The 25519-nt window shown below is 40.1% G+C and overlaps 1 protein-coding gene across 6 annotated transcripts in view; it reads right to left on the reverse strand.

Moving 5' to 3' along the window:
* Positions 1 to 19325: 19325 nt before the first annotated feature.
* The window catches only part of GPCPD1 (glycerophosphocholine phosphodiesterase 1), a 64788-nt gene continuing 58594 nt past the window's right edge, over positions 19326 to 25519 (reverse strand). For 5 of the 6 annotated variants that reach the window (XM_055544239.1, XM_055544238.1, XM_055544237.1 and 2 more), the window contains one exon: positions 19326 to 20530. In XM_055544239.1, the coding sequence (XP_055400214.1) occupies positions 20341 to 20530 (190 nt within the window). In that variant the 3' untranslated portion in view covers positions 19326 to 20340. Of the gene's footprint in view, positions 20531 to 21088; positions 21206 to 25519 lie in introns of all 6 variants that reach the window. The other variant, XR_008701566.1, reaches the window with a different exon arrangement.

The following is a 25519-nucleotide window of genomic DNA, read 5'->3' on the forward strand; positions in this document are numbered from 1 at the left end:
TACTCAGTGCCCTGGAGCAGAGACATAGCTGGCCTGGAAGATCATGCCACATAGTACAGAGAAATCTGCCCAGAAGTTGGGTGGGTTTACAGATGGAAGGGGAGGGAACTTTGTGTTCAGGATCCCAGGCTAACCCAACATACATGCATGCCGCTGAACTGTGGGCCATACTCAGTCTGGGTTTCCTGTCACAGAGGGAAGAGAGGAGAGGAAGTCAAGAAACTTGTCCTTCCCTGGTATGGGGCCAAAGCCAGGCAAAGTGTTGTTTCTCTTCTCTTTGGCATCATCGCAACCCTCCTCTTGGAGAAGGCAATGGCAACCCACTCCAGTATTCTTGCCTGGAGAATTCCATGGACAGAGAAGCCTGGCAGGCTGCAGTCCATGGGGTTGCTAAGAGTCAGACACGACTGAGTGACTTCACTTTCACTTTTCACTTTCATGCATTGGAGAAGGAAATGGCAACCCACTCCAGTGTTCTTGCCTGGAGAATCCCAGGGATGGGGGAGCCTGGTGGGCTGCCGTCTATGGGGTCACACAGAGTTGGACACGACTGAAGCGACTTAGCAGCAGCAACCCACCTCTAAATCCTGTATCTATTTCCTTGGGCTCTTGTCCCCATAGCATCTTGCTGTATAGGGGGCAGGATAAGACCCCTGCATCCTGTATTCCAAAATTATCTGCCTGTACTCCTAGCCAATAAGAACATCCACTCCCTCAACACTTGAATCAGAAATTAATCTACATTGAGATGTAAGTCACTGATTGGATCAAATCTTACTAGAGAATTTCCCAGGATGAGTGCGTGGACAAGAAAAATTTTTTTAAGTTAGACATATTCCTTTATTACTAATTCTCCAGAGCTTCCAATATGCTCTTGGTCAGAATTTCTGACCTAACATGTCCCTAACCTTTTACCTAGAGAACGCTTTTTTATGTAACACCTCTTACATCTTCCCTTTGGCTCCAGAATTCCATAGTAGGCACTATCGAAACTGTCCTGAAGAGTTTGCATTTTAAAAATAGGCCTATGACACTAACTGTTATTGAAATTTCTGACTGTGTAACAATGAGTTAAAGAACTTTCCTGGCTTGTGTGTGTATAAGCAGGCAGATTTATGTGATGATGACTCTGAATTCTCCACCTGACATCTTGCTCAGGCCCAGACCAATATATCCAGCCACTCATGGGACTTTCCTGTTGGGTGTTGCCCAGACACCTCAGTCCAGACAGTCCCAAAGGGAAAATCAGTATATGTCCTCATGTCAGCACATGGCAGGATTATTCACCCAGTTACTCAAGACAGAAACCTAGGAGTCATGATGGACACCTCCCTTTCCGTCACACCACGCAGTCAGGCCTGCACACAACAACTGAGGCCTGCAGCTTCCTCTGCTCACTGTCTTCCAGATCTGAAGCTCCCCTCCACCCCCGTCACTCCTGCTAATGCTGGTGTTGAGACCTTCATTACTTTTCTCCTGATTGACAGCAGTCTGTCCTCTGGACAATTGGAGTAATAATGGTACTGGCCTCACTGGGTGGCTACGAAGAATAAAACTCTTAATAAACATAAAGCAGTAACAGGGCAGGCTCGTGCAGCACCCAGGAGCTCACTATGTCCTCAGCAGTCAGTGTAGTGCAGGTTGTCTGATGAAGCCCCTGCTTTCACCACGTCCCCGGCTGCACCTGCCTCAATCCCGTGTATGTGCAGTGATGGAGCCACTAATGTTCCACAGTCCTCCCTGCTTATCAGGCGGCTTGTTCAGCAACCCTCCTGAATCTGCCTCAAGGGAAGGAAATGGGATTCCAAGAACTCTGGAATCTCACCTGCTTACTCCTCCTCTCTCTTTTTTCCCACATGTGGCTGGCTTGGAAGTGCTTCCTCTAACTTTTCTTTCTTGTCGGGATGGGATGTCCCCTGCTGCTTCTTTTCCAGTGTCCCTGGCTTGCCCCCTTGCCTAAGGCCATGTGGCAGAACAGTTGTCAGGGAATATCATTTATGAAGCAGAGAAAAATATCTGGAATTACAATTCCAAACTGCTGTCTAATACAAAATTTATATGTTTGAATTTTCTATCACACGTGAACATTGTTTTAAAAAAAAAAACAAAGGCTGAAGAAAAAAGAAAATCCAGGTAAACAAGCTTATGAATTCATTGTGATGTTGTAATCATGTATAGAAAATTCTGTATTTTAAGCCTGCTTATTTGATGCTAGGGAATTAATGCATGCTTACTTCTTTTTGATCCAGTTGTTTTTTTGTGTATGTGAACCTGGGTTGCCTTAAATCCGGCAAACAAACAAAAACAATTTTCATGGCATTGGGCATCTCTGATATCTGACCAGACTGCTACTATCAGTCGTTACCACAGGTGACCCAAAGTATGTGCTGAGCAGGGACTGGCCCACATCCAACATTGGTCCTCAGCATGACATGGGATCTGATATGGCACAGAACTGGAAAGGTGTGTGTGGAACACGAGAAATGCAACCAGCTCTTCTCTGCCCTACAAAAGACAATGGTACTTGCTAAGCTGCACAGAACCTTCTTTTCCTGGAACTGGCTTCCAGGAAGACAGACAATGCCTCCAGCTGGTTCAGTAGAAGCCAGTGGAGACAGAGACAGCTGCTTTGGACAGTGCTGAGAGGCCACTGTCTCTAGCAGCAAAGACAAGAGAGACCACCTCAGCTCAGAGAAGCAGGTTTGACTCAGTGACAGTTGGTCAGCAGCCATGACGTCGGACATTAATTCAACGAATAAGAGAAGGTAAAGCACTAAGAGACAAGAGAGAGACAAGGACAGATGTTTTCCTCCATACCTCTAGAATTACTGGTGTTTTGGTAACTGACATCAGCAAAGACTGAAAAAGAATGCATTACCAGGTAGAAGGAGGCAGTCCCCACTTTTTATCCTTGAATAAGTATATTCAAAATTTTTGGAAAAGGGCAGGAAAAAAGCTGGTCTGAGCCATTCAGAGCCCCTAAGAACAGTTACTGAGGCCATGGGGAAGCCCTCTCTCAAAATGTAGGACTTAGACTTCTCCTCAGAGGCTCACTCATAACCCACTTTCCCCAGGATAAATTGTTGGCTACTGCTACTACCAAGCCATTTAAAAGATAGCAGTACACTCAGAATGTTTTAAGTAATGACCAGAAGTGTCAGAGTCCCTGAAAGTGAAAGTAAAGTGGTTCAGTCATGTCTGACTCTGCAACCCCATGGACTACAGCCAACCAGACTCCTCCGTCCATGGGATTTTCCAGGCAAGAGTGCTGGAGTGGATTGCCATTTCCTTCTCCAGGGGATCTTCCTGACCCAGAAGTAGGTAACTATTAAAAATGAAGTTGTAAAATGTAGAGTGGCATGGACATTTTACATTCTATATATGTACATTTTAAACTTTTTATTTTGAAATAATTAAAATTTCACAGGACTTTGCAAAGAAAATAGAGAATTCCTTCATACCTTTCACCTAGTTTCCCCAAATGATTATGTCTTAAGTAATTATTGTATAAATATCAAAATCAGGAAATTGACATTGGTACAATGTGTGTGTATAGTTCAGTGCATTACATATTCAGATTCATGGAAGTCAAGTGAGCCTTAGAAAGCATCGCTACAAACAAAGATAGTGGAGGTGATGGAATTCCAGTTGAGCTATTTCAAGTCCTGAAAGATGATGCTGTGAAAGTGCTGCACTCAATATGCCAGCAAATTTGGAAAACTCAGCAGTGGCCACAGGACTGGAAAAGGTCAGTTTTCACTCCAATCCCAAAGAAAGGCAATGCCAAAGAATGCTCAAACTACCGCACAATTGCACTCATCTCACATGCTAGTAAAGTAATGCTCAAAATTCTCCAGCCAGGCTTCAGCAATATGTGAACCATGAACTTCCAGATGTTCAAGTTGGTTTTAGAAAAGGCAGAGGAACCAGAGATCAAATTGCCAAGATCTGCTGGATCATCAAAAAAGCAAGAGAGTTCCAGAAGAACATCTATTTCTGCTTTATTGACTATGCCAAAGCCTTTGATTATGTGGATCACAATAAACTGTGGAAAATTCTGAAAGAGATGGGAATACCAGACCACCTGACCTGCCTCTTGAGAAACCTATATGCAGGTCAGGAAGCAACAGTTAGAACTGGACATGGAACAACAGACTGGTTCCAAATAGGAAAAGGAGTACTTCCAGGCTGTATATTGTCACCTCGCTTATTTAACATCTACGCAGAGTACATCATGAGAAACGCTGGGCTGGAAGAAGCACAAGCTGGAATCAAGATTGCCAGGAGAAATATCAATAACCTCAGATATGCAGATGACACCACCCTTATGGCAGAAAGTGAAGAGGAACTAAAAAGCCTCTTGATGAAAGTGAAAGAGGAGAGTGAAAAAGTTGGCTTAAAGCTCAACATTCAGAAAATGAAGATCATGGCATCTGGTCCCATCACTTCATGGGAAATAGATGGGGAAACAGTGGAAACAGTGGCTGACTTTATTTTTTGGGGCTCCAAAATCACTGCAGATGGTGATTGCAGCCATGAAATTAAAAGACCCTTACTCCTTGGAAGGAAAGTTATGACCAACCTAGATAGCACATTCAAAAGCAGAGACATTACTTTGCCAACAAAGATCCATCTAGTCAAGGCTATGGTTTTCCCAGTGGTCATGTATGGATGTGAGAGTTGGACTGTGAAGGAAGCTGAGCACTGAAGAATTGATGCTTTTGAACTGTGGTGTTGGAGAAGACTCTTGAGAGTCTCTTGGACTGCAAGGAGATCCAACCAGTCCATCCTAAAGGAGATCAGCCCTGGGTGTTCTTTGGAAGGACTGATGCTAAAGCTGAAACTCCAATTCTTTGGCCACCTCATGAGAAGAGTTGACTCATTGGAAAAGACCCTGATGCTGGGAGGGATTGGAGGCAGGAGGAGAAGGGGACAACAGAGGATGAGATGGCTGGATGGCATCACCAACTCGATGGACATGAGTTTGGGTAAACTCCAGGAGTTCGTGATGGACAGGGAGGCCTGGCATGCTGTGATTCATGGGTCGCAAAGAGTCAGACACGACTGAGCGACTGAACTGACTGAATGCATATATAGGGAATCTAGAAAAATGGTACCAAATAATTTATTTACAGGGCAGCAATGTAGAAACAGACATTATAAATAGACATATGGACATGGGGAGAGGGGAGGAGAGGGTGAGATGTATGAAAGAGTAACATGGCAAGTTACATTACCAGATGCAAAATAGATAGCCAATAGGAATTTTCTGTATGTCTCAGGAAACTCAAACAGGGGCTCTGTATCAACCTAGAGGGGTAGGATGGGGTGGGAAATGGGAGGGAGCTTCAAAAGGGAGGGGATATACTTATACCTATGGCTGATCCATGTTGAGGTTTGACAGAAAATAACAAAATTCGGTAAAGCAATTATCTTTCAATTAAAAAATAAATAAAAATTTAAAAAAAGAAACGGAAAAAAAAAAAAAAAAGGATGAGAAGGGGACAACGGAGGATGAGATGGCTGGATGGCATCACCGACTTGATGGACATGAATTTGAGTGAACTCCGGGAGTTGGTGATGGACAGGGAGGCCTGGGGTGCTGTGATTCATGGGGTCCAAAGAGTTGGACACTACTGAGTGACTGAACGGACTGAACCACCACTGAAGTAAAGATAAAGAACCAGGGGACTTCCCTAGTGGTCCAGTGGCTAAGACTCTGCGTTCCCAAAGCAGGGGGCCCAGGTGCAATCCGTGGTCAGGGAACTGGATCCCACATGCTGGAACTAAGAGTTTGCATGCTGCCACCTAAGATCGTACATGCAGCAGTGAAGACTGAAGATGTCAAGTGCCACAAATAAGATCCAGTGAGCCAAAAAAAAAAAAAAAGTTACATTAAAAATTTTTAATATTAAGAACCTCTACATCACTGTGAAGATCTGCCATTATTCCTTTTGTTGTTGTTTAGTCACAAAGTTTGGAGAAGGCAATGGCACCCCACTCCAGTACTGTTGCCTGGAAAATTCTATGGATGGAGGAGCCTGGTGGGCTGCAGTCCATGGGGTCGCTAAGAGTCGGACATGACTGAGCGACTTCACTTTCACTTTACACTTTCATGCAACTGGAGAGGAAATGGCAACCCACTCCAGTGTTCCTGTCTGGAGAATCCCAGGGACGAGGGAGCCTGGTGGGCTGCCGTCTATGGGGTCGCACAGAGTCGGACACGACTGAAGTGACTTAGCAGCAGCAGCAGTCACAAAGTTATGTCTGACTCTTGTGACTCCATGGACTCTAGCCAGTCTCCTCTGTCCATGGGATTTCCCAGGCAAAAATACTGGAATGGGTTACCACACCCTTCTCCAGGGAATCTTCCCAACCCAGGGATTGAACCCACGTCTCCTGCATTGGCAGGTTGATTCTTTACCACTGACCCAGCTGCAAAGCCCCCCATTATCCCTACTACCTGAAAACTGCTGATTTGCTTTCCACCTTTCTAATTTTATTATTTCAAGAATGTACCATGTGGTAGTTGCTCAGTCATGTCCAACTCTTTGTGACTCCATAGACTGGCCTACCAGGCTCCTCTGTCCATAGGATTTCCTAGGCAAGAATACTGGAGTGGGTTGCTACTTCCTTCTCCAGGGGATCTACCTAACCCAGGAATAGAATCTAGGTCTCCCACATTGCAGGCAGATTCTTTATCGTCTGAGCCCCCAGGGAAGCCCAGATGGAATCATACAGTATATAACCTCTCGATACTGCTTTTTTCACTCAGCATAATGCCCCCAGGATCCATCCAAACTGTTGTTTGGGCCAATAGTTGGTTCCTTTTTATTACTTAATAGTTTTCCATGGTATAAATGTATCACAGATTGTCCAACAATTTACCTATTGAGGAGCATTTTGATTGTTTCCAGTTTGGGGCTATTACAAATAAAGCTGCTGAAAACAATTGTGTATAGGTTTCTGTGTGGACAAAAGTTTACATTTCTCTAGGTTAAAACCTCAGGAGTGCATACCTGGGTCATATATTAAGAATATATTTCATTTTAAAAACACTGCCTAATTATTTTCTAAAGTAGATGTACCGTTTAATCTAAAACTAACTTTGTATTAATTTTCCCACCAGTATGAGACATCTACTTTCTCCATGTCCCCACCAGCACAATTTTGTATTGTGGCTATTCTAATAGATTGTAGCTATTCTAATAGATTTGTATTGTAGCTATTCTGATTTGTAATGAGAGTGTAGTGATAGCTCATGTTACTTTGCATTTTCTTAATGGATAGTGATATTGAATAGCTTTTCAAGTATTTAATGCCTATATATACTCTTCAGTGTAAACGTCTCTTTGTGTCTTTTGACTGTTTTCTAATTGAATTTTATTTACTATTGAGTTCTGAGAGTCCTTTGCCAGATACATGGTTTGCAAATATCTTCTCCCAGTCTGTAGTCTCTCTTTTGATTCTCTTAACAGGGTCTTTGCAGAGCAATAGTTTTTAATTTTGATAAAATCCTGCTTAGCAATTTAAAAGACCTAAAGATTTTCTGAGAACTGTTGGTTTTTTTTTTTTTGAAGCCCCTAAGACTGAAGATTTCTAATGTTATCTTTCAAAAGATCTAGAATTTTGCATTTCAACCCATGATCCATCTTGAGTTACTTTTTGCATAAGATACGAAATTTCAGTTCAGTTCAGTCGCTCAGTAGTGTCCCACTCTTTGTAACCCCACAAACTGCAGCACGCCAGGCCTCCTCATCCATCACCAACTCCTGGAGTTTACCCAAACTCATGTCCATTGAGTCAGTGATGCCATCCAACCATCTCATCCTCTGTTGTCCCCTTCTCCTCCAACCTTCAATCTTTCCCAGTATTAGGGTCTTTTCCAATGAGTCAGTTTTTCATATCAGGTGGCCAAAATATTGGAGTTTCAGCTTCAATATCAGTCCTTCCAATGAACACCCAGGACTGATCTCCTTTAGGATGGACTGGTTGGATCTCCTTGTAGTCCAGAGGGTTCTCAAGAGTCTTCTCCAACACCACAGTTCAAAAGCATCAATTCTTCAGTGCTCAGCTTCCTTCACAGTCCAACTCTCACATCCATACATGACCACTGGGAAAACCATAGCCTTGACTAGATGGACCTTTGTTGGCAAAGTAATGTCTCTGCTTTTTAATATGCTATCTAGGTTGGTCGTAACTTTTCTTCTAAAGAGTAAGCGTCTTTTAATTTCATGGCTGCAATCACCATCTGCAGTGATTTTGGAGCCCCCCCAAATAAAATAAAATCAGCCACTGTTTCCACTGTCCCCATCTATTTCCCATGAAGTGATGGGATCAGATGCCATGATCTTCGTTTTCTGAATGTTGAGCTTTAAGCCAACTTTTTCACTCTCCTCTTTCACTTTCATCAAGAGGCTCTTTAATTCTTCTTCACTTTCTGCCATAAGGGTGGTGTCATCTGCATAGCTGAGGTTATTGATATTTCTCCTGGCAATCTTGATTCCAGCTTGTGCTTCATCCAGCCCAGTGTTTCGTATGCTGCATATAAGTTAAATAAGCAGGGTGACAATATACAGCCTTGACGAACTCCTTTTCCTATTTGGAACCAGTCTGTTGTTCCATGTCCAGTTCTAACTGTTGCTTCCTAACCTGCATACAGGTTTCTCAAGAGGCAGGTCAGGTGGTCTGGTAATCCCATCTCTTTCAGAATTTTCCACAGTTTATTGTGATCCACACAGTCAAAGGCTTTGGCATAGTCAATAAAGCAGAAATAGATGTTTTTGTGGAACTCTCTTGCTTCTTCAATGATCCAACGGATGTTGGCAATTTATGTGAATGTTTTGTTGTTTTTTTTTTTTTTGCAAATGGATGTCCAATTGTTCCTGCATCATTTGTTGAAGACTTTTCTCCATTGATTTGCTTTTACGCCCATGTCAAAAATCAGTCAGCTGTATGTACTTCTATAGATTCTCTACTGTTTCACTGATGTATGTGTCTACCCTTTCACAGTACCATACAGAATCGATTCTTGAAACTACATTAAGTTTTGAACTAAGGCACTGATTCCTCCCACTTCATTCTTCTTCAAAACTGTTCTTAGATACTCTAGGTCCTTTGCCTTTCCATATACATTTTAGAATAATGTGCGTATCTACAAAATGTTTTGCTGAAAGAGTACAATATGAATTGCATTAAAACTGTATATCAGTGTGGGGTAAATCACCTCTTTTACTAGAATGAGCCTTTCAACCCATAAGCCTGGAATTCTGCCCCATTTATTTAGATCTTTGTTTCTTGTGACAAAACTGCTGAGCAGTTTTCAGCATACATGCCCTACATTTTGTTGTATTTGCACCTAGCAATTGTAAACGGCTTGTTGTAGTTCAGTCGCTAAGTCGTGTCCGACTCTTTGCAACTCCATGTAAATGACACTGTATTTTAAAGTTTGGTGTCCATTTGTACATTGCTTGCTTGCTTGCTAAGTCGCGTCAGTCGTGTCCGACTCTGTGTGACCCCATAGACGGCAGCCCAACAGGCTCTCCTGCCCCTGGGATTCTCCAGGCAAGAACACTGGAGTGGGTAGCCATTTCCTTCTCCAATGCATGAAAGTGAAAAGTGAAAGTGAAGTCGCTCAGTCGTGTCCGACTCTAGTGACCCCAAGGACTGCAGCCTACCAGGATCCGTCCATGAAATTCTCCAGGCAAGAGTACTAGGGTGGGTTGCCATTGCCTTCTCCCTTTGTACATTGCTAGTATACAGAAATATACAAAATATATAGTTTCTATATACTGATTTAAAAATTGCTTATGATTTTATGTTGATCCTCTGACCTTGCGGAGTCACTAGCTCTCATAGTTTGTTTGTAGTTTTTATATGTAGATTAATATCCTGTAATATGCAAATAGGGATACTTTGATTTCTTCCTTCCCAATCTTTTTTAAATCTATTGCACTAGAAGAACTTCCAGTACTACACTGAATAGCATTGGATAGTGGACATCATTGTTCTGTTCCCAGTGTTGGGGGCCAAGTATTCAATATTTCACCATGATTTCAGATGTAGGTTTTTTTTGTAGATTTTCTTTATCAGTTTGAAGAAGTTATCCTCTATTCCTTTTGAGAGTTTTCACCAGAAATAGGTGTTGAATTCTGTCAAAAGCTTTTTCCATATCCATTGATATGTTCATGTTATTTTTCTAAGTTAGCCTGTTAATATGGTGAATTACAGTTTAACTTTCAAATATTGTATCAGTTTTTCATCCCTAAAACAAATTCCACTGGTTCTTGGTATATAATGTTATCATATATTGCTGAATTCTGTTTGCTAACATTTCAAAAGAATTTTTACATCTACATCAATAAGGAATGTTGGTCTACAGTTTTCTTTACTTGTTTTTTGTTTTAAAAATTATTATTTTTTTTTTTTGGTACTCGCTTCATTTGGTTTTGGTACCAGAGTAATAACTAACAACTAGCTTCTAAGAATGAGATGGGAAAGGTTCCCTTCTCTTCTATTTTCTAGAAGAAGTTTTGTAAAGTTGGTCCTAATTCTTATTTAAAATTTTGGTAGAACTCTCCACTGGAAACATCTGAGCCTGAAGACTTCTTTTTATTTTGGCTGCTTTGGGTCTTTGTTGACACAGGATTCTCCATTATGGTGCACAGGCTTCTCTTGTTGCAGAGCATGGGCTCTCTAGTTGCCCCGTGGCACGTGGGGCATGCCATGTGGGAATCTTAGTTCCTTGCCCAAGGACTGAACCCTGGTCCCCTGCATTGGAAGGTGGATTCTTAACCACTGTACCACCAGGGAAGTCCTGGAGATTTATTTTTCAGGTTTTAAAATTTAATTTCCTTAATAGTTATAGGGTTGTTCAATATATGCTTCATTTTGGGTGTTTTAATAGTTTGCGTTTTCCAAGAAATCATTCCATTTCAGTTGTTGATTTTACGTGTAGTTTCATAATATTGCTTGATTATCCTTTTGATGTCTGTTAACAGGACCTGCTTTCTTCCTGATAGTAATTTGCCTTTTTTTTTTTTTTTTTTGGCCAATCTTGCTAGAGGTCTGTCAGTATTATTGATCTTAAAAATAGCCAGCTTTTTATTTCATTGACTTTTCTCTACTTTTTGTTTCCAAATCTACTCATTTATAATCTTAATTTTTTCCTTCTTTCTGCTTCCTTTAGGTTTATTTTGATCTTCCTTTCTAATTTCTTGAGATGCAAACTTAGGTTATTGGTTTGAGATATTTCCTCTTTTCTAACATATGCATCTGGGTGCAATAAATTTCCTTCTTAGCCCTGCTTTCATTGTATACCACAAATTTTGGAATGTCACCTACATCCTGTTGGTTGATGGTCTTGTTCTATCACTTTTTGAGAGGATATTGTAGTCTTCAACTATGGTTGTGTATCTTTCTTCTTTCAGTTCTAGTGGTTTTTGCTTCACATATTTTATAGCTTTGTTTTTTATTTTGGGGGGAGTTTTGGAGATATACACCTTTAAACTGCTGTTTTCTTGGTGAACTGACACTTTTATCATTATGCGATGTCCCTCTCTGTCTCTGCTAACTTTTGCTCTAACGTCTACCTTATTTGATATTAATAGCTGTACTTGTCTTGAATTTTTTTTGCATGCCATGTCTTTTTCCTTTCTTTTACTCTCAGTCTACCTTTATCACTGTACTTGAGTTTCTTGTCAATAGCGTGTTCACTCTATGAATCTTTTAACTGATACATTGAGACAAGTTAATTTTAATGTAATTACTGATGTTAAGGCTTAAATGTGCTATTTTTTTCTACTGGTTCTGATTTTTTTGTTTCCTTTTCTCTGACATCCTGTGGGTTACTTAAACATTTTTTACAATTGCATTTTTACTTGCTTATAGTATTTTGAGTGTATTTCCTTGTGTAGCATTTTGAGTGTTTACTCAACCTTTTATATATACAACTTATCAAAGTTTGGACTTCCCTGGTGATCCAGTTTTAAAAACCCACAAGCCAATGCAGAGACATGGGTTTGATTCTCAGTCCAGGAAGATTCCACATGCTGTTGGGCAACTGAGCCTGTGAACCGCCAGTACTGACCCCACAAGCCTAGAGCCTATGTACGCAACAGGAGAAGACACTGCAACAAGAAACCTGTGCACCACAACAAAGAGTAACCCCTGCTCACCAGAACTAGAGAAAGCCCAAAGCATCAAAGACCCAGCACAGCCAAAAAACCAAAACCCAAAAAACTTATCAAAGTCTATTGGTGCCATTTTACCAATTTGAGTATAGAAACATCTCCATTTACATGCTTTTCCCTCTCCCAAATACTCTCCCTACATACACTGAGAACCACATTAGGCAGTATTTTAATTTTTGCCTTAAGCATCAGACATAATTTAGAAGACTCAATAGGATAAGGAAATTCTATTACATTTGCCCGCATTTTTGCTATTACCAACTTTTTTTCCTTCCTGATTGTAACATTTCCTCTTACCATTTTCTCTTTAGAGAACTCCATTTTAGCTATTCCTTCAGTATAGGTTCACTGGCAACAAATTCTTAGTTTTCCTTTATCCTTGTTTCCCCCTTCACATCTAGGAGTATTATTTCTGCAGGATATAAAACTCTGGGTTGTCAGTACTTTCCTTTCAGCACTTGAAAAATATCAGGTCCTTCTAGTCTCCATGGTTTCTGAAGAGAAATGTGCTGTTTGATTTGTTTTTCCCCAGTAGGTAATGGACCATCTTTCTAATTGTCTTTAATTTTCAGAAGTTTGCTTTCAATGTCTTGGTGTGGATTTCATTGGGTTTAATTATGGTTTGCTCAGCTTAAATCTCTAGGTTTACAAGTTAGTTTTTTCCCCAAATTTGGGGAATTTACAACCATTTTTTCAGCTCCACCCTCTTTTTCCTCTTCTTCTGGGACTCTGATGATGTTAAGATTTTTTAGTCCCATGTGTTCCTGAGGTCATGCTCATTTTTTTTATCCGTCTATTTTCTGTTTAGATTGGGTAATTTTTATCTCTAAGTTCTCCGATTCTATCTTCTGTCCTATTCTGCTGTTGAGCCCATTCACTTTTTAAATTTGTTCATTTTAAAACTTTTGTTTTATATCTTGTTTCTTTGTTGAGACCATTTTCCCATTTGTTTTCATTTGTTCCATGTTTCTAATTGCTTGCTAAAGCATCTGCTGACAACTGCTTTAAAATCCTTGTCAGATAATTATGTGTCATCTGTATTGTCTTTTCCCACATGGTTTGAGATCTTCCTGGTTCTTGGCATATATCACCAAGTGGTTATTGATTGAAACCTGGACGTTTTTGGTGCTGTAAGACTCTTACTAAATTTTACTTAAAATCTTTTAACAGGTCCCCTCTGCCACAGCATTGCCTCATTACTGCCAGGTAGAAGGTTCCTGTTGACACCTGAGGACAGGAAGGGCTGGGAGTTCGGGCTTTACAGTAGACCTCCTCTGACACCCTAGGGTGAGAAGCACCTGTTACTGAGGATGAAGTCTAGGCTCTTTGTGCAGTCTCCACTGACACTGTTGTGCAGGCCGTCTCTTTGCCACTGTGCAGTGGTAAAAACCCTGATTCTTCTTTGAGCACCCCATTTCCATCCCAGAAAGCAAGGAGGTTGGAGTCCAGGTTCCTCACTAGACTTTCTCTGACACCATCCCAGCAGAGGGTTGAAGTACTAAGTTTAAGCCTCCTGGGGTGAAATCTAGGCCATCCTTTTGGCCTTAACTGGTGAGGGTGAGGATATGATTGCAGTCTTTCATGAGATATTTGATTAGAATGAGAAGTTACTGTCTAAAGGATTCCTGACTTGTTAAGCTGCCCTTTTCCTGGTCCTTTGGGTGAAGAGAGCAGGCTTTTACTGGGTTTTGGTGTTTAATTTCATTTTTGCCTACATCTTCTGGTGTTTCCTGGTAGCCAACTTCACCAAAACTGTCTGAGATAGATAAGGAAAATAAGAAAACCCAGAGAATTCACGTTTTTCCTTGAGTCCTGAAGTCCATTACTAAATCTGTCTTCTCTCCATCTGTCTTATGCTTGTTTTGCATATAATTGTTCATATAATGGAGGCGGCGATGGCACCCCACTTCAGCACTCTTGCCTGAAAAATCCCATGGACGGAGGAGCCTGGTAGGCTGCAGTCCATGGGGTCGCTAAGGGTCAGACACGACTGGGCGACTTCCCTTTCACTTTTCACTTTCATGCATTGGAGAAGGAAATGGCAACTCACTCCAGTGTTCTTGCCTGGAGAATCCCAGGGACGGGGGAGCCTGGTGGGCTGCTGTCTATGGGGGCACACAGAGTCGGACACGACTGAAGCAACTTAGCAGTAGTAGTAGTAGTGTCAGAGGTTTTAGTTGTATTGGGAAGTATGTATATTCCATGTTTCCTAAGTTCAATTTTTCATTACATACATTTTGGTCAAAAAATGAAAAAAGAGTAAGATCCAAAATCCTGTTAAAAAATAAAACATACTATGTGCTTAGAAAAAAAATACCAAATTATATAAATATTTGGGTAGTAAACTTATGGATAACATTTCTTTTGCTTACTTCTATTTTCCATGTTTAAAATAATGTACATGTGTCACTTTGAAAATGAGTCATTTTCCTAAGTTGATTTCTACTACTCTCTTCATGACACACCCCAGGTTATGTTCACTTTTGCAAGAGTATGGATTCCACCCAACTAACATGAAATAGCATTTGAATCTTCATTTGGTGTGCTTTTAAAAACTCCCAATAAGCTGATTTTACAGATTCATGTCCTGGCCACTACTTTCTAGGAATGGATCCTCTGCACTCTTTCTGTCCAAGAGGCAGAGGGGAGAAAGTTGGTACCCTGGGCAAAAGTGTAGGCCCTCTGTGATTGCTTTGTTGTTCAGTCACAAAGTCATGTCCCAACTCTTTGTGACCCCATGGACTGAAGCATGCCAGGCTTTTCTGTCCTCCACTATCTCCCGGAGTTCTCTCAAATTCAAGTCAGTGAGTTGGTGATTTTACCTAACCATTTCAACTTCTGCTGCCCTGTTCTCCTTTCGTCTTCAATCTCTTCCAGCATCAGGGTCTTTTCCAGTGAACCGGCTGTTACCATCATGTGACATCAATCTGTCAATTATCACCTTCAGTTCTTCCAATATTCAGGGTTATTTCCTTTAAAATTCACTGGTTTGATCTCCACAGTCCCATAGATTCTCTTAAGAGTCTTCTCCAGCAGCAGAATTCAAAGGCATCAGTTCTCCAGCACTCAGTCGTCTTTATGGCCCAACTCTCATATGCACGTGACTACTGGAAGAACGTTAGTTTGGACTACATGGACCTTGGTCAGCAAAAAATATTGTCTCTGCTTAATATGCTGTGATTTGGACCATACTTCAGAACACTGAAGGAGGTGAGATGGGAGCAGGTTTGGTGAAAGGAAGGAAAAATCTTTGTTGAGGTGTGTTAAATGTGACATGCCCCATTGTATCTCCAAGTGGAGATGCAAATTGACAACTGGATATATGAATCTGGGGCTTAGAGAGGTCTGGGCTACAGAAAAATACATTTGAAATCATGGAACTTTTACTAAGGTTTAGTTTCTTTCCCATGAAATTATGTAATTTGGTTCTGCAAGTAAATTTCAGAAGTTCATTCATCCTATATGTATTTGTTTTCTGAGAAAAAAAGCAGAGGTATGATTGGATCAATTTAGTAGAGGACTAGACAAATTATTTCCATTCATTGCCAAGTCGTATCCAACTCTTTTGCAACCCCATGAACTGTTGATGGGACTTCTCAGGCAAGAATACTGGAGTCAGTCGCCATTTCCTTCTCTAGATCTTCTCAACCCAAGGGTCAAACCTGCATCTCCTGCATTGCCAGGTGGATTCCCTACCACTGAGCCACCAGTAGTTTATTATTCCTATACTAACATCACTTTCTTCATTATTTAAAAACTCATTTTACCCTGTCATTTTCCTTAAAAATCATCAATAAACTTTTATCTCCTACAAGGATGCAAGGCCTCTGACATCCTTAAATCCTTTTCCATTGTTGGGATGGCTCCATGATCCTCTCTGAACATACTACTACTTTGGCCTCTGAGTTTACAAAGGCTGTGCCCCAAACTGACCTCCGCCCCATTCCGCAAGGGCTTGAGAGCCTCATGAAAACTTTGTTCCAATCCATGAGTTCTCCTCCAATACATACTTGTGGATCTTAATCATATGCTTACTTTTAAAACATTTCAAATCCATTTCTCAATATATACCCACTAAGGGATTATTTCAATAAATTTCCACTCATGAACACCACGATACATTACTTCTAGTATGTATACTTTCTTTCTACCCCAAAAGTACATGATCCATACCTAAAACAGAGTAAATCACTTGTATTCAAATCTAAATGAATAGAACTCCACTGTCAACCTAGAGTACCAAGCCAGTAATAATGTATGTGTGTGTGCAGGGTCGGGGGAGGAATGCAGTTAGGGTGTGGAGAGTCAAGGAACAAAGGATAATGATGGTCCCTCAAGACTCATGAGCACTGGCCCCACAGGTCATGCAAGTCCTACCCAAGGCAGTACCTGATTCAGCCACCCGCTGCAGGATATAGGTGTACTGCCCTAGAAAGGGACAGGGCTGGGAGGAATCTACCTTATTTGCCACTCATTCCCATGACTGTCCTCATTCAGCACGAAGGAGAAAATTAGTTATGGTAACCCATAAACTAAGTGGCCCCAAGAAACTGGGGGTGGAGTGAGAACTCCATGTTTAAACATGCCAACACACATGCACACACATGCACACACACTCCAGACAAAATGGCTGCACAGCATACAAAAACATATGTATACTGTGAAACAATCTGAGTTAGGAAACTAGGATTGTAGTCTCCACCATTTATTCATCTAGTTCATATCTAAATATAGAACACTATGGTAGTGCTAGAAATGCAAAGAAGTCCTTGCCCTTAAGGGGCTTACAATCTTATAAAGGGAAATAGAACAGGCACATAAAAAGTGGGTACAAGAAAGCATATGCTAACAAATGCCACAAAAATTCAGAGGGCAGAATAGTCCAAGAACACGGGGCTAGGAGTCACAAAGCCCAGTTGTAGTCCCAACCCAGTAAGTCAGTTAACTTGTCTGGGTTTACTAACCCAGCTGCAAAATTGTGAGATTTAGAGGCTGTCTGTACTTGTTTGCATCATGATTCTGATCAAAAGCAGAGGAATGGTTTTTGAGGACGTGGCACCTGAGCTGAACGCAGAAGGAAGTCAAGGAAAGCAGTGCTGAGGTAGGCCTAAGTATGGGCTTCGGAGGGGAGAAGAAAGACAAATGTCACAAAGAGCAATGGGAGTGAGGTAAACAGGTGGCAGCGGCAGCCCTCAGGCACCACTGACACAGGAATGAACTGTGTTCCTCATATTTACATTCAGTTACAGTACATAATTCCAGATAATGGAAAAAAATCAGAGAATAATGGCAGCATTTTATCAAACATTTCACTCGATTTCCAAAAAATATAAAATAATTTAACATTATACTTCTACATTTAAAATTGACATTAATAAACTATTCCAACTGCCAAAATGTAAACCAACTCACTGCAAAATGTAAACCAACTCCAAGTTTACATTCTTAGTAAATTAAATCTCTTAACTCAAAAGTACATTTGATACAAATTATATTATCCTCAAAATTCCAACACTTCTTTTCTACTATGTCCCCATGCACCATGGAAATAAAAATTTGTAAAACAATGTCCCTACCCTTGAAGAGCCTGCAGCGTGGTGAGACAAACATTAACTGTGTCTACCAAGAATGTACCATTTTGCATGACATGATCAAGGAATGAACATTTGGCCATGGAGTAAAAAAAGGTGGATTCATCCCTTTCTAAGTTTTGGCAAGGGTGCAGCAGAGAGGTTGATGAAGGGCTAAAGGAGAAATGAGTGTGAGCAAGGAGAAAGTATCAGGGGCAGAAAAGGCTTCCAGGCAAGGCACATGGCTACAGACAGGGAGCAATGTGGGAATACGACATGGCGAGGGCCTAATACAGGCACAGTATAGCTAGCGCAGAGTGTATGGGGCAACAGCTAGTGATATGGAAGCCAGGACTTGGTCCTATAAAAAGGGAAGCTACTGCTAGCTATGAGTTAATCAGAAAATCCCATGGATGGAGGAGCCCAGTAGGCTGCAGTCCACGGGGTCATTAAGAGTCAGACACGACTGAGCGACTTCACTTTCACTTTTCACTTTCATGCAACTGGAGAGGAAATGGCAACCCACTCCAGTGTTCTTGCCTGGAGAATCCCAGGAACGGGGGAGCCTGGTGGGCTGCCATCTATGGGGTAGCACAGAGTCGGACACGACTGAAGTGACTTAGCAGCAGCATCAGCAACCCTGGTGTTTATAAGGTCAGCAAGAGATAGGAGAAAGTGAGCAGTGAGGTTCTGTCCTTGTCATAAGCAGTGGCTGTAAGCTCTACGCGGCAAATTATACTGTTGAGAAAACTGACCCCTACATCACTTCCTTTCCTGTTCCTCTTCTTTCCATTCATGATCTGCAAGTCTTCAAAATGGAGCTGGAACTAAAAAGGCACAGGGGAGGAGCAAACAAACAGGACTAGAAATACACATATGGCTAATCAAGTTATCATAAAGTAATGGTAACTGTATTATTCCAGGTCTGTAGATCAAAAAAAGTAATTCTTTTTCAGAAGTTTTCTAAAAGTCCCTAATTCATACCAAGTTAATTTCCACACAAAGTGTTGCAAAATCCTTTCAACATGAGAAAAGTATATAAAATCCCTGCAGAAAATTCCATTTCCTACACTATTTTCCACTAAATATCAGAGTTACAAACACAGTACCATAGGATTTTAAAGCCTATCTTCAACACAATTAAGATTTGGCCAAAACTGCATTACTCAGCTTAAAAAAGTAAAGATACAACATACAACCCAATTTTTAGGTTCTCAGCTACTACCAAATCATATCAGTAATGAATAAACTGCCTACATGAAGTAAAAGCTGTATGCAAATAAGCTATCCTTTCAGGGTGGACACTAAATTCCAATATCTCATAATAATAATAAGGGACCAATTTTACAAAAGTAACATCTTGAAATTTCATTTTATAATGAAGATAATAAATCTGTGTATTTTATTTAACATTCACTCATAAGTTAGTTATGCCAAAACAATCTGCTTCTAATAAAAGAAACCTTTGTATAATTCTAATAAAACACATACACATATAGTAGCATCTTCTACATTTCTAAATAAATTACATGATTGACATTTATTAACCAATAAAGAATACCAATGAGAATTCAGGACATTTATTTTTTGCACAGGGTTTTATCTACTGTACAACACACACATACATAAAACAAATCCACAAAGTAATGGTGTGTAATAGGTAGAGAGACACACTTAAGCATATTTAACATGCCTACAGACAACTTTTTTTTTCCTTTTTTTTTTTAGGCAACAAAATATTTTTTCAGTCCTTGACACCTTCTCACACTCACCTAGCACCACAGATGCAAGGACTTACAGTAAACGTGTACAGTCTCATGCTTAAAACAGAAAGCATGCATTCAACAGAATTTATACATTATCATCTATTGTATGCAGTCTGCAATCCATACTTGTAATATTTTATACATTAAGTTACCCTGCAGCTTTTTGGAATTTTAATATTTATGCAAAATAACTTCTGAAAGATATATGAAACAAGTTTTCAAGGATCACCTTTAGGCTATTTACACAGGTATTGGTTTGGTTAAATGGGAAAATGGCAGCAGCCTCAAGGTTCATACTGAATGAAAATGGTGTGCATGTCAATTCATGTGAAAAATACATATACACACAGATGGCACAAAGGTTTGTGCAGTTGGAATCACCAGTGCAAATACATGCATTTGAGGTACTTATTTTTCCCATGGTCAGGTATAATTATGCATAGCCATGTTCTTCTGAGTGCTAAGTATTTCCGACCTGATCAAATAAAAAGCTGTACTAAGTGTAAATATGAGATATTTATATAGTAATTCCAAAATTCTATGTTTAACATTATACATTTACATATTTAGTTTAAAATATTTACCAACCAATAAATATTCTCATGTAAAGAGATTGACTGGTAATTATACCTGGCCAAGTGATTTAAATAGCATACTTGAAATTCTAGCAAGAACTGTAATGAAATAGAAAATACTTCATTATTGCTTCATTGGAATGAAAACCTAAAAGGCATAGATAAACAGTGCTTAGTGATGAAAAGTGAATACCCAGAATAGCGGTGCATGCCCCAAATGGTCTCCACCCAGTAAGCGCTAAGCACTCTCCACGTTATCAATGCCATTGGCATCCACATGAATGTCAGGCTCCCCACACAAAGATGAGGGAACAAAGCGGCTAACAGTGGGACACAAACAGCTCTTAAGCTCTGGTAATTCTTGCTTCAGGCGTTCCAACTGCTCCACTTGGAATATATTTGGCTGTTCAGGCATCCAATCATATATCCTATGATGAGACAAACACAAAACATAAAATAGGTAACTGTATGGCTTACTTAGGATCTGACAACCTACAGAATGCCTAGAACACCTATACTACAAAGTCTTAATTTTTTCTTAAAAGATATAAGCATCAGTTCTATTTAAAAACATTTCTTTTCTTCCAGTCTACTCACTGCCTTTTTGCAACCCTGAAGCAAAAGAGCTGATTATAAATTGAATCAGAAAATGAAATCTGTAGCTTACTCGTGATTCTTCAAGTATATTTTCTTCAAGTTAATCAATCAGCAATGCCTTATCTGACACATGGGAACTTACTACAAGGTAGAGTTGGAATTCATACCCAGTTCTGACTTCAAAGCACTAAAGATCAAGATGAAAAGGACTGCTTGGGACTTCCCTGGAAGTTCTGTAGTTAAGAACCCACCTTTCCACTGCAGACTACATGGGTTCCAGCCCTGGTTGGGGAACTATGATCCCACATGCTACACGATGCAGCCAAAACATAAAGATTAAATTAAAATTAAAAAAAAAGAAAGAAAGAAAGAAAGAAAGGACTACTCACCAGTGTGAAAATTATGCTAAAGCTATGTAGTACTAACAGATGTATCTAGAGTTGAGAGCCCCACGTGACAATGACGGTACTAGCACTGCTCACCAGCACAGCAAGGAAGGCCTTTCACTGTTTAAATGTAAAAAACCAGACCATTTATGTGAGGCACTTACTCTTTATGACATCTAGCCACTCAGCAGTGCTCAGACTCTTTGCTACACCATGGACTGTAGCCTACCAGGCTCCTCTGTCCATGGGATTTTCAAGGCAAGAATACTGTCCTCCAGGGGATCATCCCAACCCAGGGACCGAACCCAAATCTCCTGTGTCTCTGGCACTGGCAGGTGGATTCTCTACTGCTGAGCCACCTGGGAAGCTGCTATGACATCAGAATAGGGAGAATTTTCTTAAACAAGATTTTTCAAGTATTGATTTTATGAAATATTTCACTATTCTAACACAAAGACTTAATTAAAGGCATATATAAAATAATGAAGAGTGATCTCTGGATCAAGACTGAATAGAAGCATCTAAGTTCACTCCCTATATCCTGTTAGAAATAAAATAAGGCTATTGAGAGAAAATTCACTAAATATGAGAAAAACAAAAGAGAAACAGCAACAAAATTCTGGAAGCTATTAAACAGATGGATAAGTAATCAAGTACTTCAGTTAGCAGAATAGAAAAGTCCAAACCACAAGCTAGTAGTTGGAAAAATGAAAAGGGTTGAGTTAAAAGTAGCCCAAGCTCCTCCAGAACTGGGTGGGGGGAGGAAGGGGCTCAAAGATGGAGGATGGGGTGAAGGTTGAGTAGTAGCAAGTGGTTCCCTTCCATTTAACTCCCTGCTGTGGAGGCTGCCCCTGCCCTACTTGGTCCAGGTCGAATGAAGGAGAAGACTAGGTGAGAGAGTTAGAGGCATTTTATAAAATAGCCATCAGCATCATGGAAATTAGAGAGGGTACAAATACAACAAATTCTAAACCCAAGAGACATGCCCTTCTTCACCCATCTCTCTTTCCTCACTTGACTCCAAGAAACTGAGCAGCCAGACTTGTATCCTCTAAGTACAATATATTACAGAGTCTTCTAGGAGGAATCTGACCAATCAAAAAGCAAAGTTTTTAATCTAATGATAGATGTATGACCAAAGGGGTCACACATATTATTCCACAGTGAGATTTCACAAGCCATATTCATACACTCAAGAGTTTCCAACAAGCTTTTTAGATTCCAGTTCCTTAACCAAGGATTTCTAAATATCTGAGGAAATCTTCTAACATGTAAGATAGTGAGCAAAAGAGAAGAAAAAAAAATTTTGTAAGTGATCCTTAATGACTTCAGAGAAATAGTAATTTCATCAGAGAACAGAATTTTTAAAATACATACATAAAAAGGAGCATTCAGATGAAAAAAGACAGTTCTTGAAAATTAAAAGCACAACTGCTGCTGCTGCTGCTAAGCCGCTTCAGTCGTGTCCGATTCTGTGCGACCCCATAGACGGCAGCCCACCAGGCTCCCTCATCCCTGGGATTCTCCAGGTAAGAACACTGGAGTGGGTTGCCATTTCCTTCTCCAATGCATGAAAGTGAAAAGTGAAGTTGCTCAGTTGTGTCCGACCCTCAGCAACTCCATGGACTGCAGCCTTCCAGGCTCCTCCATCCATGGATTTTCCAGGCAAGAGTACTAGAGTGGGGTGCCACTGCCTTCTCCAAACGGAGGTACAAAAAACTCAACAGGATAAGCGGATACAAAGATTGAGGAAATTTTTGAAAGTAGAACAAAAAGACAAAGATATAAAATAGGAAAAAAGCTAAGAATTTAAATCTGGTCAAAGAGTATATAATATACAAATGAAAGGATTTCTATAAAGAAAAATAAAAGGGATACCAAGTGTCTAGCACATGGGTAAAACCAGACTCACAAGACCATCTTTATGAAAATTTAGAACACTAGAGACAAAAGCAAAGATTCTCCAGAATTCTGGAAAACAAACAAATCACATGTGAGGGAGTAGGAATCAACATGGTTTCTCACATTTCTTAATAGCACAATGGAATTGTGAAGATAATGGAGAAATACTTTTAAAAGTCTTAAAAAAATGATTTCTAACATGGAATTTTATGCCCGGCCACTTTCAGACATGCAAGACTTCAGACTTTCCATCCTCCTTTCTCAAGAAGATACTGAACTACATGTTTAATAAAAATGACTGTAAAGCAAGAGAGAAATTCTGAAGGGCACAATTCCTGGACTACAGGAAACAGGAGCTGTGACCTAAGAACTGTTGCTCAGCGTGGCAATTGTACCCAAAGTCAAGCAATGTTACTGAAGATGACTGAATGGATGGACAGGCTTGCTGTGGGCTAGCACAGAGTCAGACACGACTGAAGCGACTTAGCAGCAGCAGCAGCAACACTCGAAAAGAGCCCCTGCCTATCCTACCAGCTTTGAAACCTACAGAATGCCCTGAACCATTTAACATTTGTTGATTCAGTTTCCACTCTACTTGACAGGTTTATTTTGGGCTGCCCTACTCCTGAGAACTCTTAGGAGGCTCCAGTGAGCAGAACAAGCACAGAAAAGCCCGCTACATGTGCCCATATTCCTATTATACTTCCAATGCCTAATCCACAGACAAATTCCTTATGCTGAGCTAGAGACCCAGCAGGTCACAAAATTAGTCCAGAAAGTTAAGACTAGCATAGAAAAGGTGCAAGCCAATGGCACAATCGTTTAAAAAAGCACACATACTAAATACTCAGGGACCATCATCTTTTTAACTTATTTAATAGTTTCAGGTACACACTTGTAGATTAAATATCTACATGTGAACTAGGTTGCTATGTAAAATGCATTTGTAACTGGGTCTGGGGTCAACAGGTTTAAGTAAGTCACTGCCCTAAAGAAACTTATACACATGCTGTAGACAACCTGGTCAACAATGTTTACAACCAACAATTTAACACCAATGAAACACTTTGGCAACCACCTCAAGGTTCTCCAATAGTATAAAAATTGTGGTAGAATCATAGAGCCTTGAAGAGAAACAAATTATAACATGCAACAAATGGGTTGACTTTAAGAAGGTAACAAGTAGGGAAAGAGTACAAATAAAGTTTAAAGCCATGAAAAACTAAATGTTATATTGTCTAGCAATAAAAATAAGAATTTAACAAATTTTAAGAGAATAATCTGATAATCAGTTATATCTGAGGGAGGGGGTAAGGGAATATAATTAGAGAGGGGCACACAAGTGAGTTCATATCTAATAATAATGTTCTTTAAATGTGGGTTCTGTTATAATTTGAGCAGGCACAGTATACAAAGAGGAAACATTGCTCAATTTAATCCATGAGGCGAGTATTATCCTCATGTCAAAATCAGACAATCATCTGAGAAAGGTAAATTAAAGGCCATCTTAGTCATTACTACAAATAGAGAAATTCCAAATATCAGCAAATTAAGCATAGCAGCTTGTATAAGATAATAAATCATAAAACCATGATTAAATCTAAAATCTGTGTTAATGCCTTTGTAAAAACAGGACTGGTTTTGCTAAATTAAAACACATCACAATTCTCCCCCATGTAAAATGAAACAAAGGCTCTGAATCATTTAAATCTTCAATATGTCTAAATTTGATAATGAAAAAATAATAGCAATAAGCACCTTAAATACCATAAGGAACAGTTTAAAAAAAAATTTACACAGGAACTCAGGGACAATTAAAGAGCTAGGAAAGACTGCTAGGTTTTTCTTGGTTGCACCTCATGCTTGCAGGATCTTAGTTGTCCAACCAGGAACTGAACCTAAGTCATTGGCAATGAAAGCACTAACTCCTAACCACAGAGTGTGAGGGAATTCCCAGAACTGTTGAACTATTTGAAGTACGTACACACACACACCACACACAGAAGACACATATATATGTAGTTCATATATATCAGTATGGTTGATTATATACATACATGTAATACTTTGACTAAAATTTTTTTAAAAAGAAGAAAAAACTTCCAAGAATAATAAAAATTGACCCTACCCAGTCTCTCACCTCTCACTGTGCCCAAGGAGAAGCCCAGTGCTGGACCACCTCAACATCCCACACACACACCCTCAACACAGTCCTGCCCTGGTGCCTGCTCCTACCTTTGCCTAAAATGCAAAATCTGTCACAGCAAGTTTAACCACCACCACCCATGCTCAAATCTATCTCTTGCTTCCTCTTTAAAATTATTTTTGTTGACCCTGTGCCAGGAAGCACTCACTTTGTTTTGACCTTTTATATATATCACACAGTATCTTCCTGTTTTCCTTGCAAGGTCAGTGTTTGCTACAACCAAGTAGGGCCCTTTAGATGAAGGATCTGACTAAAATTCTATACTCTACAAAAGCTGTACATGGTATAATCTCACAATATACTTTTCTTACCTGAAAATGTTTGCA

This window comes from Bubalus kerabau, chromosome 13 (genome assembly GCF_029407905.1).
Source record: "Bubalus kerabau isolate K-KA32 ecotype Philippines breed swamp buffalo chromosome 13, PCC_UOA_SB_1v2, whole genome shotgun sequence".
Classification (NCBI taxonomy): Eukaryota; Metazoa; Chordata; class Mammalia; order Artiodactyla; family Bovidae; genus Bubalus; species Bubalus kerabau.